Source organism: Mytilus californianus, unplaced genomic scaffold, assembly GCF_021869535.1.
Source record: "Mytilus californianus isolate M0D057914Y unplaced genomic scaffold, xbMytCali1.0.p SCAF_42, whole genome shotgun sequence".
In the NCBI taxonomy this organism is placed as follows: domain Eukaryota; kingdom Metazoa; phylum Mollusca; class Bivalvia; order Mytilida; family Mytilidae; genus Mytilus; species Mytilus californianus.
In genome coordinates, this window is record NW_026262693.1 from 1,281,439 (window position 1) to 1,298,980 (window position 17,542).

Here is a 17,542-nt window from a genome sequence, read left to right on the forward strand (position 1 = left end):
CATGATACATGATGTATAACAAACTTTTCTTAACTTGTCCGTTTAAAATTTATAAATTATTAAAAAACTAAGATTTCAACTTCCCCAGGCAAAGTTCACCTTAGATTGATTTCACTAATATTTGAGGTCCCTTTTGGTCATATAGCTCTTCAACTGTTATGGTTCTTATACATCCCTGGCTTTCAAATATTCGGCTTTGTGCGTTCCTGATGAAAGTAGCCCTAGAAAAGCGCTTTGGACGCATGGCATTAAAAAACTGTTGCTTTTCATTGTTTTCGTCAATATTAATATTGTGTGGTCATGGAAAGTATAATCAGACATACGCATTTGATCTTGGTAGACAGCAAAGTCAACTGAATACGTAGTAAAGATCCAGACTGATTCTATTGAGAAAGGTAAAAAGTATGCAAACAAACTTATTAGTAAAGGTTATCTTACCAATGTTGTAATTAGATCTTTGAATATAGTTCACATTGGCACTAATATCGATTTTGTCATCAGCAAATTAAAACATAACTAAATTTGTATTCTTTTCAAACGGGATGTATAAAAGACACACCCACGTTCATTTTGATCTATAAAGAGGTTAAACTCCTAACTATCCTACTGTCTGTCGATACATTTATGTTTGGCATTGCACTAGTCATGTCTTCTTTGACTGTCCATGACGTTAAAATAATTAATCCCTGTGATGTTGTCAGTCACTGCGAGTACTCTCAAATCGTACTTTCGTGTTTATTTGACCTGTTGATACTAATTGTAATGTTTTTTTTTTGTTATTTAATGTTATTCAGGGTTATATCTGGTCTATATGCCAGCTTTGATAAGTGTTTGGTATTACTATAAATTTTCACTTCGTACTATGAACATCAAAATTATTTATTTTGTAAAAATATTTCCTTGCTCTATCGGAACTGTACACGTATACCTAACAACAATATTATTTTCATTTACCTGTGATAAAGTTATTGCAAATGGCTGATATTTTTGTTTGAGCATATTGTTTTTCTTAAATTGTTTAACATTTCATACCGATATAACATGTTACTTTTATTATTCTTCCCTTAGTTTATTTATTTTGTATTTACATTGTATCATAGGTCAAATTTATTTGTTCAGTGTATGTTCATTGGCCCTTTGATTGAGTTAAGCTATTTCAGTTGATATTTTATAGTGTGTCATTCTATGTTGTGATGTTACGCTATCGTTTCAGAAGGGTGAAGGGTGAAGGTTTGGTACCATTAAAACGTTTAAACCCGCTGCATTTGTTTGCACCTGTCCTAAGTCAGGAATCTGATGTTCAGTAGTTGTCGTTTGTTGATGTGGTTCATAAGTGTTTCTCGTTTTTTATATAGATTAGACCGTTGGTTTTTCCCGTTTGAATGGTTTTACACTAGTAGTTTTTGGGGCCCTTTATAGCTTACTGTTCGGTGTGAGCCAAGGCTCCGTGTTGAAGACCGTACTGTGACCTATAATGGTTTACTTTTTGACTTGGATGGAGAGTTGTCTCATTGGCAATCATACCACATCTTCTTATATCTATGTACTAGAGATAAAGGAACCAAGAAATTCAGGACTATACAAAATAGTTCTCATTTCGGTAGTTCGTTATGATTGATGTAATCTTTCTTTTTGTCTATTTATGGGGTTCATGATGCTCAGTCCTTAGTCTTCTATGTAGTCTTGTTTTCCTGTTTGAATGGTTTTACACTAGTCATTTTGGGGCCCTTTATAGCTTGCTGTTCGGTGTGAACCAAGGCGCCGTGTTGAAGGCCGTACTTTGACCTATAATGGTTTACTCTTACAAATTGTGACTTGGATGGAGAGTTGTCTCATTGGCACTCATACCACATCCTTTTACATCTATTGTGTGTAATTGTTGTTCTTTTTAGTCTATTTATGGGGTTCATGATGCTCAGTCTGTAGTCTTCTATGTAATCGTGTGTGTATTTTTTTTCTTTCTGTCTATTTATGGGGTTCATGATGCTCAGTCTGTAGTCTTCTATGTAATCGTGTGTGTATTTTTTTCTTTTTGTCTATTTATGGGGTCCATGATGCTCAGTCTTTAGTCTTCTATGAAGTCTTGTGTGTAATTGTTCTTCTTTTATTTGTCTATTTATGGGGTTCATGATGCTCAGTCTTCAGTCTTATATGCAGACTTGTGAGGTGTTTTTTTTTTGGTTTTTTTTTTTTCTATTTATTTGTTTATGTATGGGGTTAATGATGCTCAGTTTAGTCTTCTATGTATTCTTGTGTGTCATTTTTTTTCTTTTTTTATTCTTGTCCTTTTTCGTTTTTTCTTCCATGACTATTGAATGTCCCCTTGGTTTCTGCCGCCTCATTTTTGCCAAATGGATTAATCATCTTTTCGGGTAACAGAAACATTAAATTTAGATACACCTTCGCTAAGTATGCAGATAAATTATACAACAACAAATATTTTACCTAATATTTTATTTCCATCGAACATGAAATAAATCTCTGTAAAGGAAGTTTCAGAATCCTTTCAAAGAATAAACAAGTTCAATACCTGGGACATTTTAACATAATTTTATATTATATTCTGATATTGCAGTGGAAGATCTGTTCCCCTTATGATAAACATGTAAATCTTGCAGGAGAAATTTCTTCCCATGATAAAAGTGAAAATAATGTGAGAGAAAGTTCTCCCTGTGATTTGTGTAAATAATGTTTAAAATGTGATTAATGAACTGCTAGAAATGACAATGTACTATTAAGGTCAAAGTAAAAAATATCTGTGTTTCAGGTTTTCCCTACTAACCATTAGTTTTCATAAAAAAAAATTGCAGAAAGGTATTACTTAACTCCAAATAATACCCCTCAAGTATATCTTGAGTTTAAAAAAGCTAAAACAGACAATTTCTAATCTGCTTGAGTGTACTAGTATATAGAGAAGGGGAAAACGTTAAGCAGAAGGAATCCTAACGACATAGGTAAGCAAAATTAACATGTTGAGATTAGCAAATGGTAGTCAAACGTAGCTCTGTCCTATTTGTAAACAAAAATACCTGAAACACATATACTTTCTTGTCCTACTTTTTATGACATTAAGAAGAAAAACAGACTCGAGAAAATAGTTGCTGCCTTAATATTAAATTCAAAAGTTATTCCAAAGTAGTACAGCAACATTTAAAAAATTACTGGAGTACCCAATGGATTTTAAGAGAACTATGTTTTTCTTTTTGGTTCGATATTCCTTATTTAAGAACAAAGTTTAAATAATTTATTCTTCGGATGTATGAAATAAACATGTGTATCTGAATTGTTAGCTTATTTACTTGCTGTTCGTTTTAAACCAGTTTATTTTTTTCTATCAAAACCAAATTGACAGATTTTTGTTATTACTAGTAAATTGAATAAAGATATGCTCTTTCCATCTGTTAAAGTTTTTTAAATTTTATCGTGAATGAATTAGATTCAGAAATCAAGAATTACTCTACACCCTTTTAGAATCTTCTGTATTAAATATTATTAATTTATTTTATCCGTTTTTTTCTAACATGTGCTAGTGCTAAACAACATAAATATTGCTTTGTAAAAACATAACTTTTAAAATAAATGTAGAATTATTCAACACCATAATAAATTTAGAATATGAATTTATAATTCAATCAACTTAAGAGATTTATATTTTTAATCAAATGACGTTCAAATACTAACAGATTTTAAATGTTCCAAAATTCACTGGTTAAAACTTCCCTGTATTTTTAAAGAAAAGTGACGAGATCTTATAATGTGGATTTGAGCAAATAATAAATGGTGATAATTGTTTGAGAGTAAATCAGACAGTGAAAAATAATCATAACAACATCTCAAAACATTCATTCAAATTAAATACCGTCATATAATATATACATATACATTTGGACTCTATATGGCAAGAAACAAAACAAAAAATCCCTGTCATTCTATCAAATATCTTAAATAAAAAATACACAACTTCTTATTTCAAAACATACATACATACATATAATTGACATTAATTTCTAGCACTTGTCATATATCAGCGTCCTCTTAATTGTGGCGCATTAGATTAGCGTTCTTTTTCTTGTGCCTGTTCTGTTTGCGATCGGTTGTCGTTCTTTTGTGTCTTTATATATCAAAAAGGCTGCAAGACACAGTGCCTCCTGATCACATCTACAAGGAACTTTCCTTAGTAACTTTCACTTCTTTCGCTGGATGAGACATTGCAAAATTTATGTGGTTTATGAGTTAAAACGTTCATGAGATTCAGACAAGTCATCATTACGCTTGAATATGTGGTCCTTGCGGTAAAACGTCTTTTATATCGTCATCCCGTATTCTAGCTTTTGCACGTTCATTTAGTTTCTTTCTCTTCATCCGTCTATTTTGAAACCATACTTTAACTTGTCGTTCAGATAGCTGTAGTTTACATGAAATTTCCCACCGTTTTTGTCGGGTTATATAAGAACTGTTCAAAAATTCATTTTCCAATACCATACTTTGATATCGGGTATATGGTTTTCTTTTCTTTCTTCCTTTTGATTCTGAAAAAAAATGAAATAATTTAATATTTAATTTCGTTTAAGCAAATGTATGGTTTATATATTTATACTCTATGTATGTCCACGTATTCATGTTCATATGATTAATTTTCTGATGATACATACTTTACAATCATTTTCTTGTCTTATTTTCAAACAACTTCGAACGGAAAGAGTTTAGTTAATGTATTTGTAAAACAATTTTGACCAGTGATGTCAAAATCAGATGGATCTTTTCCTTGACAAGAATCTGCATTTATCATGTGACAATACATTTAGGCTACACCGGAACGATGATCAAAGCGTCTAAATAACCTTGAATTCGTTTTCACGCCATGTGCAAATCTAGGTATGTAACAAACTTGTAACACGTATGCGGACTTCCTTTCAGCAAAGGATTTCAAAAAGTTAACACTATGTTGTACAATAAATAATAGTTTTGCACTAGAAACAAAGAACACTTTTTAATACGAAATAATGATGATTCGTACATGTAAAAGAAGAAAATATTCTTCAAACTTTAGTGTGGACGACCATAGAAAAAGTACATTAATCATTTATGCATATTGAACGATTTGGAATCGATCTTATTTAAATATGTCTTAAATTTGTCTCAATTGTCAGGTTAATATACTTGGAATAGTTTTAACCTGTCAAATGACAATTAAAATCTAAAATTAATTGGTCATGTAAATCAATTGCAATCTTCTTACATAAATACTTAAAATTCTTATTTAAATGTAATGCACCTTTGAGGGTATATAGAGAATCAAAAAATACATGAATGGCTTATTTTGACTTTTGAATAAGTTCCTGTCTATATAGAGTCACAAAAAGAATTTATTTTACCATGGTCATAATCGAAGCACTTATCAGCACAACATTTGTGCGGAACGGTTTTTAGAGGTTTCGGTGATAACATGCAGCGATTCTCGTCATAAACAAATATATGCTCGTTTTGACTCTTGCTCTTTAACCAAGAATTACATGCCACAGCTAGACCGTTTATTATAGATCTTCAATAGCATAAAGACTTATCAAATTCCAAATGGCGTATTATATTCCACCTGTTAAGGATTAAAAGCAACTTTTTCAAGTAACTAGTGGTTAAATTTTTTCACATCACTGCTCGATCTTTTCTATAATATCTGTATCAGTTTATTTAGCAGATGTTAATTTCAAAATTTCTTTAAGCTCGATTTCATAAAACGATGTAGAAAAGCGATTTATGTTTACTCAATTACTCTTACAGAAGGCTGGATCAATGGGTTTAGTTTGTGTTTATGTTGTATACAAGGATACAATTACTTTGAAAGGGGGAGTATTGTAATGTATGATCATTAGGCTGAACGATGCGTAAGGATTCGTAAGAATAAATTCTCCGTGTTCCATCTTTCCTTTTACATGATAAAGTATTGTAGATTTACACCTAACTACCTCTTCAGATACAATTTAAAAAGTCCATTTTCATTTACAACAAGGATATGAAAACACATTTTAATCGAGACAAGATTATGACGGCTTTAATGCTTGACGTTCGTTTTTAAGTTATGGAGATGAGCTTTTCTTTGACTTATATTTAGGGAAATGAATGAGTGCAATTTTAACTGCTTTTTGCATGTCGACTAGTACAGTTTTATTTACTGAATAAAAATACAAGAAAAACTTTTTGATTTTCAAATAAATCGTACATAACGTGAAATGAATAGCCAAGACTGTTAAAAGTATCATTTGAAAGCTGTTAATTAAATATTAGAATCCACATTGATCACAGCTGGCCATTGGTGATTACGCTTTGATCTTTTAACAGGTATTTTTCGTGTGAAACATTTATATTTTAAGTTATGAAAGTAACATACACAAGTTAGCGCTAATTCAAAGGCGACAATTACATGTAATATTTCCTAAATGTTTATCCAACATTCATTATTTATGCGTTCTTGGTTTTCATTCCTTTTGAATTTGTCCCTAATGTACGTCAAATAACAAAAGACAAACAAAATCATTTATTTGAGATGCAAGAATCGATGATTAACAAGTAAATATGAAATCCTTAATGAAATTGACAAGTCACGTGCACTGTTGCAAACTCCGGAAACTAAGCTTTTTGCCATGTTAATCGAATGGTTACTTTTGCTGGTTTGGTTATTTTTCTAAAGGTTTATTAAACAGGAAAACTAATTCCAGCTTTAATGTTTTCTTGAATCGTTGCTGCTTGTCGGTTAATTTTTATTGTGTATTTATCAACCCAAATTCAAATATTCAAGCTGGAAAATGTTTCTACATTTTCACCAAAAACCCACTTTCCAAATATACATGTACCACATTTTGAGCAGTTGCAAAATTGAATTATTTTATCAACGCACGTGCATTATTCCATTGCATATATAAGCGATTCAATATGGTTTATCTAATAAAGTTGAAATTAATATTCAGCAATACACAGAGATCAATAGCTCAACATAATGTTTACTAAAGTAAAGCATTATAACTGCTCTTCGGGGTCGTAAGCCCACCTCGACGTCTGACTGATAAACAAACAGAAGCGGCCATATTTCATCATTACCTATCGCGTAAGAAGCATTTTGCTAAATTGAAACATGAGTTAATACTCGTAAATAACTCGACAGCGGCTTTTACAAAGCGCTGAAACTGTCTTGAAAGCGGTATCTCCCTCAATCCTGGCAAAGTGGGTGGCGAACGAGGTTTACATTTTACAAGTAGGCTTAGTGCTTATTAATTGAAACAAAGTTCTTTGTTGTTTCTTTCTACATTAAACAAACAGTCTCTGTATATTACTGATATAAGTGAAGTTTGATATATAGATTTACAAGTTTATTAGAAATAGGAGATATTTATTGAGTAGGAAAACTGTACCCCTTATATTAAGCCGAATAAAAAAGTAAGATATCCACTGTCAACGGTATGATATTGTCACAATTTTTTGACAAATTTAATCGGAGACATATTTTTAATCGGAGACATATCAATCCATACACCTCTCAGTAATATTCAAATAAATGCATGTCTTATTCCATCAATGATGATATTTTCATAGAATTTTTATATGTGTGTTTTTGAATGTTAAAATATTATGTTGCTTAAAAATTGATTAAAATAATATTGTTCAAAAATTGCTCAACTTTTTACTCAGTACTTATATAATTTAATGTATAAAATGGAATACAAAATATGTGTCGGAATGAGCCAGAAACCCAGCGACACAAAAGACATCTTGAGATAACAAACAGGAAGTGGCAAAAGACTGTATTGCAGCACTATAGTTTGATATACGCGTGAACGTATTTTTACGTTATGTCTTTATACAGACGTGGTCAGTTTTATTTCTCCATGGCGATGATAGTATCCGTGTTAAGTACAAGCAGAATACATTTTTGAAAGCTTCTTCAACCTATTTTTGTTTTTTGTTTTAGTGCTTTAATCGATATTTATGACATATTTCCCTTTCAATTCGTTATTTTGTTTACAACTTTATCCAAAAGCTTTATAAACATCTGCACGAATAGTTGCATATAAAATCTGTGTTAGACGTTTTTATTTTTAAGTGCTTTTTCGAGAAAATTTATTGTCGTTATATATTTGCCAAAATGCAAAGTGAAAGCTACCATAAGTGACATTCTTACGGTTTAAAATTTGAATTTTATGACTTGTTTTCTATCAGTGTACGATAGCATGTCACTTTCATTGTTTTAATTCAAGAAGTGTGCATTCATTTACTTAGCACTTCATATATGTCATAAATAATTTATCATATTTCTATAAAAATATGACAAACAATACAATTTGAATACATAAAAATGCGCATATTTAACAGAAGGTCACCTGAATGAATTTAATAAGGTGTAAGATGTCACTTTATTTTAACTATGTGTATCATTTAAAAGAGTCAATAAGAACGAAAATAGTTGTATTTACTGTATGAAATTTACACATCTAAACATGATGGAATACTAACAGCTGTAATGGCGCTTAAGGCTAAGCTGTAATATTTCTTGTTTTCTCGTAAGCAAGTAATGTCGGTTATTTAGAGTCCGGTTCAATTTTCAAGAAATTGAGTTAACAATCTGCAATAAGTTTTTTTTTTTAAATAAAAATTATCTTTAACGACTGTTCTACAATTCTTCTAATGAAGCAATGATCATAGCTCAGCTTTCCGTGACGTGCATTAGTAGTGCAAACTCGTGTCAAAAACTTATTCAAATGCAGTTTTCACAATTAAACGGAATTAAATAGAAAACAATACTGAGGAATAACGATAATTTAGGTCGATAAAGATGATTTTATCAATTATACGCAGGGTTGTGAAAGCTTATTCGTGTCCGTTGTTGATGTACGAGGTCGTTGTGGTAATTGGTGATGGTCGTAAGTGAGACGGTTCACATCCCAGCATTGATCTCATTTCGTACTTTATCGAATTATACCTCTGAGAATTACACGTAATAAAAGATAAATAGTTTATCGATCTCCAACACTTTCTTAGACTCTCATTTTCTATCCTTGATGGTTAAAAAAAATCCCGAAATTACTGAATGCTACGAAGAAACGGAAATGATTTCAGAAAAAACGCGCTTGCATGGAAAGCTTGCCAGTTAGAACTGGGAAGGGGTATACTAGTATTATGTCCCAAACCTAGAAGTAGCCTTTTAATAACCTGACGAACTAGATTGCACTAACAATTTTGATATAAAATTTGTAGATTTAAAACAATATGGTTTTTAAACAAAATTCTAGCGTCATTATGTTTTTATCAAGAACAAAGTCGTCAACTGTCATTGAGCAATGGAAAAGACTGATCTGTCATAGAAGGACTTACATAATATCAGAGGGCATAACAAAAGAATGATTGATAGTCCTGGTCACGGACGACATAGTAACAGGCTTTGTAAATCTGTCATTGTATACTTATTAATATTGTCCAGTACAGAATTAACAAATTATCTAATTTGCCTGCCAGCGACAGTTGTCACTGTACGTGTTAGGATGATACCTGATTTCTACATAACAATTATGAGGACATATTTCCTCGGTGTTATGAATGAGTTCAATACTTCATCGTGGAAGACAAGATGAAATATCGGAAAGGATGAACGTCTCTTGTCCTGTCAGTACTTTGACATTTACTTTTGATCTATTCTTAGTCATCATGGCTATTTTCCCACAGCTTTATCATATTTTTTTGTAGCGGCAACTAACTACTGGACACGTTTAAATTTCAAATGGGAGATTTACAAACTGTTCTAGTGATCCTCATCTTTCGTCGAATTATAAATCACTTAAAATCTGAAGCTTTTCACCAGATTTTCTATTCAACCTGGGAGATTTTCCTATGAATTATACGTCTGGCGTGAATTTTGGTGGAGACCCGTTTCCATTGTTATGCGGAAATGCACAGCAAGAGACTGTGCATGCTGCACGTACACTGTCTATGTTCCTAAATCTTATGAATCATGCACTTTTTCTTCAGTTTTAAGACTTTTATATGCAACATAAACTTCAAATTTAATACCCAAATCAGTTTCTTAACACAACGCCTTACGATATCGTCCGGCATATTTATATCTTTTTTTACACTTTATATTTACAATACTGATTTTTTTTTTAAAGTATCTAAAGATATCAGATGGGTTTTTTTCTTCAACATAAGGAATTAAATATATTATAGTAGACAGTTATAATAAGATGATTATTTTATTTGTTTATCGATAATTAATGTAATTCCGTCAATTTCAAATTAAATTCTCATTAGATATTTTCATTCGTGCCTCACAGTCATTCTAAAATGTCTTCAATGAAGACAAATGGATGTTTGGGAGGCCAAGACAGGTTAACAAATTAGAATTTGATAAAGTGATTCTAACTTTCAAGTCAATCACGAGTCCATTATTACATCCTTAGCAATGTAGTGTCAAAACATTTTATATCAATTTATCAAATGAAAACGATTGCCATGTTTTTCAAGCCAATATATTTTCTGTTGAAAACAAATAATTGTTACAAATTGGTTGAACGCTCTGATGACAAGGATGATAAATGAAGACTATTGTGAGAAAATTTGTCAAAATAGCAGATATACCAATGAATGTGTTGTAATTAGGACAGATAACTATCAATGGAATTAATAAATATAACTTTTTAAAATCATAAGTAAAATACTATTAAGGGAATATTTGTAAAGTATTTAAAATGAATAAAGTAATAATTTCAGAATGCAATCACCGAAAGTGTTATAAATTAACAGAGAAATGGAAAACCAACGTTTAGATCTAACCATTTGATTAAAAATACGCTAAACTAGTAGAAAATCTCACTTCATATAATTTCTAAAAAACATATTTTAATATCGTCGTAAAGAGATAGGAAATTTAATGTACAAAATCAAGTTTTTTTAACACTTTTGTTGGTGTCACTCATCTTGAAACTTTTTTGGGCAACTGATTAGAGAAAAGGGCGATCACTCTTTGTAATATATATTTATAACGTGTTTTTGTAAAAGATAAAACCATCAAGTTCCGTCTTTGTTGTTCATTGACTTATATAGGATAAAAAAATAAGAGAAAGTAATACCTTGGTTAGGGGAATCCGACACAGAACTCCGACAATCTATATCTCTACCCGGCAATGGAGGGATTCCGTGTGTCATGTCCGGATAAAATCCACCATTTGTATACCCGGGTGGATGAGCTGCCTGGTACATATCTCCATATAGTGAATAGTTTCTCATTGCAGGCATAGCATTCAAATGGTTCATTGGATTGAGAGGATTCATTTGCCTACAGTTCAAATAGTCAGCACTAGCCGATGAAAATGAATTATATGGAGATTTTCCATTCATTGGAAACGAAGCTCCTAGCTGAAGATTTCCGTAGGAAGCCATCGAACAAGAATTGCCTGTTTCACCTGTATAGTTAGATGGCCACCCGTTCTGGGTGGATAAAGCCGTACGACTTAACGTATCTTGAGTACTTGGACTAGATGATAATAAACTTGATACAGTAGTACTAGAAAGTCCGTTTTGATAGAAAGGTAAACTCGAGTGAGCTAATAAGTTACTCCCTGATTCCATAATGTATCATTCCACCTGGAAAATGAAGAATAAGAGAAATTACTATTGATTCAATTCATCATCATTTCAATCTAAATAAAGAATAAAAAAATATACTGAATGGAACCAGTTTGCCTGAAATGCAGAATAAAATAAAATATTTCTCATTCCTCTCAGTGTATTTTCACCTGGAATAAAGAATCAAAACGTACTATTCGTTATGAATGTTGCTCTACTTAGCAATATAACTATAGTTCAGATTGCAAATTAATACGCCAGAGGTTTGGTTATAAAGTGGACAGTGATGCTTTAAAAATAAAAGGGTGGGATACTATTTTCGAAGTGAGCAACTGAAAAGGTTAAAACAATTTTGAACTATTGTAAGTGTTTGAAATAAGTATTTACACGCATTGTTTCTTCGTCATTCTTCAAACAAGATTTTAAAAGATTGAAACCGATTCTAAATTATCGAAATCTGTAAAATATTGATTCGTTATTTTCGACTAATTCATTTTTGCTCAAGATTTAAACATATAAAAACATTACAACAAATCTATTTTTTACTTGATTAAATTTGCACACCCACTGCATGTTTAATCAAATAAGAATATCATCAAATTAAAAACACCTTGTCATCCTGGAAAAGGACACAACCCTTGATGAAAAATTTTCTTGACTAGATGGGTCAGTCACTTACATGATGTACCTGTGTGTAAACAAAGTTTTACTATGTAATAATTACATGTAATGTCTTTTTAACTCCTCTATAATGTCTAACCTCAGCTTTCAATCACTACAAAAATTTTAATTTTCACGTTCTAATTTTCCTGTCAACTTGTAATGTTTTGAAATTAACATACTATTACATGTAAATATTGTTTTTGAACTTAAACGTTTCAATGTAGTATCAGTGCTTTGTACTTTGTTCATTTTTTGATGAATTTCCTTTTTTCTTTGCTGCGTGTACGAAAAGTTTTTTTTCTTTTCTCAATTGAAAAGAAATTCACCCGCAAAACATTTTATACGTGAGAAACATGCATTATTTTACCGAACATGATTTAGCAATTTTCACATGTGGAATTGTTAATAGAACTAGAACTGTACGAGTTAGTTAATCTCATAATTCCACGTTGCAACTTAATAATTTTTCAAACATTTAATGATGTTGTTTATGTTATCCCTTTCGATCTGACGACCATGGTATTAACCTTACTAATAGTTATACTATTGACTACATCTTTTTTTTTAAATTTGAGTAAAAGCATAAAAACATGCAATACAAATTTCAGTATGTCCACACGTTCAGCTTGAATAAGTATTTTAGTAAGACTGAGTCTAATTAAATAATTTTATTCTAAATGTGTCGGAAGAAATAAATAAAATGGGATTTTTACATGCAAAGTACGTCGTTTATAGTTCTTTTATGTTGCTGAATTAATTGTAATGAAATAATCTGATTAAAACGAAAAACCCTCTTTTCTGTAAATTTTTAGGCACATTCCCAATTCAGGTACTTTTTTCTTTTTTTTTATTTGAATACCCTAACACTATCACAAATAAAATTTATTTCATCATAAAAGTATTAAATGATGCTTTTCCATCATGTGTATATTTTTTTAAAAAGGATTATGATATAAGTAATTAAATAATTAAACAAAATATTTACTTTAAAAGGATAAACAATGTAAATGAAACAAACAATAACATTGTAATTACATGTAACATGTAATGAAACGTAGAAAATAAAATAAATATAAAGTTTATCTAATATTGCACATTAAAATCATTTATTACACAAAAAATATATCAAATTGAAATGTTCCAATTCATTTTAATTATTAACTGTAGTTAAACTGTTTAATCATCTCACAGGAGTATTAAAATTAATTAATTACCGTGTTAAAACAACGATCTCATAAAATTGTCATAAATACAAAGCCATAACTATATGCAGTTACTTCCAATATTATGCACTTTTTATGCGCCATGAAAGAGAAATAAAAAGAGTTTAAACGTTCAATTTCAGAAATAATAACCATTTTAAAGTCCGGTTAGGGTTACATTTAATTGAGATGATATTTTTATGCAGTTTCCGATACGGCAGTAAAACGGTGCCTTATTTAGGTCATAAACTGCCTTAAAGAAAAGCAAAAAGAGATATAAGATAAATTGATTGTACGATTCCTACCTTTGACTTTTATAAAAAGTTCCTTCCATGAGAAAAATATATTCCTTATCGAAGATAAAACCCAGAAAACACAAAATATGTGTGTATGTTATCCATCGATAATAAAATGAAGTTGTAAAAGCGGTACCTCTCTTACCAATGTAACCCCTGACCTCAGTAACGTTCTCATAAAATTCTATCTGTCACTACTAATCACGTGATCTTCATCTTCCAATAGTAGGTGAATCATTGATAAAACCAAGTCCAATGGTGGAATATCTCTGAACAGAGAATTTCTTTAAATTCACCAAAATAGCTTTTATATCGTAAAGTTTCATAGATTGCTAATGCATCTGAATATTTCTTTCTTCAATTAATCGAAATCTGGTTATTATGTATGATGTGGGATTATGAAATTGCATTTTATAGCTACTTGCATTCATGGGAACTATTTTTATGAATATTCATTAGTTAATAAATTAGCCAATCGCACATCAGTATTCAGTAGAGCATTGTAATCTTTCATTTTATAGTAATTTCATAGTAAAAGTTGTAATTACAAGATTCCAGTCAAATTGTTTACAAGTTTATTACTCTATTCTTTATTCCAACGGTACATGTTTTAAACAATAATTGAAACCGGACTGTTATCTTTTTCATCAAACCGGTACAATAAATATTAGCCTGCGTGATAATCCCCAGCCATGCAATATACATATATCGCTATCCTATAAATTATATAAAACCAAAGAAAAAATAACATGTAAAAGCCTAAAGGTGTATTATAAAGAAATTCACTATTCAGTGAGAGAAAATTTTTATTATACTGAGACAATCACTTACATAAAATTTCCCTCCAATTCCTCTATATACCGCTTCAATTAAACTATTAAAAGTTTTAAAGTGTGTAATAAAAGTACTGGATCAAAGCTCTCATGAGTAATACAAATTTAATCTTATTAATGTTTAATTTATCTCTCTACAGGGTTGAAATTGATATAAATTTAACATTGAAATTAGTTTTAGTGTATTGAAATGTATAAATCAATTACTCATGACATTTGTTTACCGATTGATATTATTTTTTTAATTTGTTCTTTTTACATATAAGTGATTTTTTTTTATATATATAGTTTTGCTGAAATGAAAATATCATATTACCAATGTCTATCATTTGAACGAATTACATGTATAACAATATTGAAATTATGAAAATATTTGCATATTCCGATATTCGAAATCATAATTATTTTATTCTTAACTAGAAAGCCGTTCGCAAACAATATATTTCCAAGATTTTAACAACGCTATATCAATTATTCTAGATGTTCCGAACATGAGCATAGTAAAATTATAATATTAATAATCATATAATCAGTCAAAATGTTTTGCAACATTTTCTTTGATTTCCAAACTGTTTATATTTATTTGCAACACAGATCAATCAAAAATTACATATGGACAATAAAAAATATTCATTTCAAAAGATGAAAACGTCACAATTTATTTACGAACATTGACGAATCATAACTTAATTCATTTACTTCACACGAGTTGTAATAATAAATTATATAATTTAGTAATCTTGTCAAATAATTATGAATCCATTTTGAAGGTAAGTCAACAATTTCATATAGAAAATCAGTAGCTGCATTTGGAACCTTTCAGTTTTCTATTCAAATAGTACTTTTGAGGAAAATCATTTTTTTTTTTTTGTTTGCCAAATTGAAAAAAATATGAACAATCATAAACAATTTTAAAAATGATACACCATCATATATATATATATATAGGAAACCCAATCAAATACAACAAAACAATATCGTTATCACTTATACTATTCATAGTTTTTTAACATTGTCACTGGACAGTAAAAAAAAAAAACAACCTCTGGAAGATGACTACAAACATTTTTATTAGGTTGAATGCTATTTTCGTTTTGTATTGATATTTTTTTGCTGATGTTGACAAAGTAGTATGATTATATTTTCACAATCAAACCTCATTTAAAAAAAAAAGAGGAGAAACACGGAGGATATGGTATTTGAAATAAGTATGCTAACAGAGGAACCCATCCACATTTTACAATTTGTTGGAATGAAAAATATAAACTGGAGTGGTCATCTGACATTGACACTATATGTGTCCATCTATACATGTGACACATACCAAAAATTGCACATGCGTTTTACTGTTACTCAATCTTGACAACAAAATATATACACTATTAGGCATTTTGACAAACTTCAATTTGTATAAAAATGTCTGTCATCCTGCCATGAAAATATTTTACGAAATCTGTTATTTATTGTTTGTGGTTGCACTCCTGAATCAAAAGGAGGCAACTATTGTAAGTCGACAGTTATTCTTCGGAAATGACTAAATGTGTCAAATATTAGATTGGAATTTGAAATCTTCCCACTAAAAGTTGCTCAAAATAAAAATTCATAAACCTCTTCCTCTATTTTGCAGTTTTCTTATACATAAGTCTATAAAGCGCAGAAAACAAATAACATGAAATACCCACTAGTATACATATAAGAGTTAGTTTTGTCAAAAGAGCTAAAGACAAATCAAATAGAATCTCGGTAGAAACCATAAAAAAAAACTAAAAAATCAGCATCAAAATTATGGATAATTTTAAATTTACTTTTGTAACTTTAATTTTGAAGTTCGGGTAATGTATTTATATAGAGCTGTTGTTTTATTATCTGTATACTTGCTTGTATTATAATTTTTACATGATAGATTCATAAATAAAATTTTATTTGTTGACACAATGTAGCATTCTTCATCAAAATGCACTGCCAGTAATACTAACAAGTTTACCAAATAACATTGTATGAATCAGATAGTCTAATGACTTATATATAAATAGTTACTTAATGTTATAATGCAAAAATCTGCAGTCGAATTGATTAAAAAGTAGAAACAAAATCTTGATCTTAAAACAATGTAACAGCAATGTGTATTCCTCCAATGCTGTTATTCAGTTCTGATGATTTAACGAGACTTTAGACCTTAATCTCAGACCGTACATATTTATAGTGCGGTATTTCTGACTTCTGTAAGTCTAGAGACACTTAAGACTAATGAAGTCAAATCAGATGCGCTGCAAGTAAATTGATTTTGATATGTCCAGTGAACAATTTCGTGATTAGGGAATAACATTTACAAATTAAAAGACAGTAGAAATTGGACTGGTATGACATAGTAGCGTGCTGAGGTCGTAATTTATTCTATTCCGAGACCGATATGGGAACAACAATACCGGAGAGACAGTCTGGAACTTAAGTTCAATTTTCTTCGCCAGTTTCTTAATTTTTATTTCTATTGGAATATAACTGATGTGTTATAAACTTAGTATGCCTGACAATTTCATCTGGTCCGAGCAATACATCATGCTTTTCACACTCCAAGAAGCATTCCTCGGAGCTTCTGAATGAAGATAAGCATTTCATTTACTTTATTTGAATTCTCGTCGTAAATATCGTGGCGTGCGTTATTCACGCTCGATATTTTTCATAAGATTATTATTTTTCCACATTATTAGAGTTAATATTTTTAATACAGTAGTCAATGAGAATAATGAATTAAGTAGAGAAGTTAAACGTTGGAATAGAACAACTTCCGGAGCTACACGGATATGGATATCCGTAACTCGATGTTAGTACAGAAATTAGTGTTGGATCGTGTTAAAAATACATTACAGAGAATTTTCAAATAAAAACATAAACAAAGAAGTTGTGTACAAAATCGGAAATAAGTTACCTAATTAATTTTAGA

At 30.3% G+C, this 17,542-nt stretch overlaps 1 protein-coding gene across 4 annotated transcripts in view; it reads right to left on the bottom strand.

Annotated features, from left to right (window-relative positions):
* Positions 1–2,437: 2,437 nt before the first annotated feature.
* Positions 2,438–17,542, bottom strand: part of LOC127699862 (homeobox protein php-3-like) — a 65,784-nt gene continuing 50,679 nt past the window's right edge. For 3 of the 4 annotated variants that reach the window (XM_052203271.1, XM_052203269.1, XM_052203270.1), the window contains 2 exons: positions 11,112–11,625; positions 2,438–4,529 (listed from right to left, as the gene is read on the bottom strand). In XM_052203271.1, coding sequence (XP_052059231.1) covers positions 4,267–4,529; positions 11,112–11,610 — 762 coding nt within the window. In that variant the 5' untranslated portion in view covers positions 11,611–11,625 and the 3' untranslated portion in view covers positions 2,438–4,266. Of the gene's footprint in view, positions 4,530–11,111; positions 11,626–13,777; positions 14,108–17,542 lie in introns of those variants that run through there. The other variant, XM_052203268.1, reaches the window with a different exon arrangement.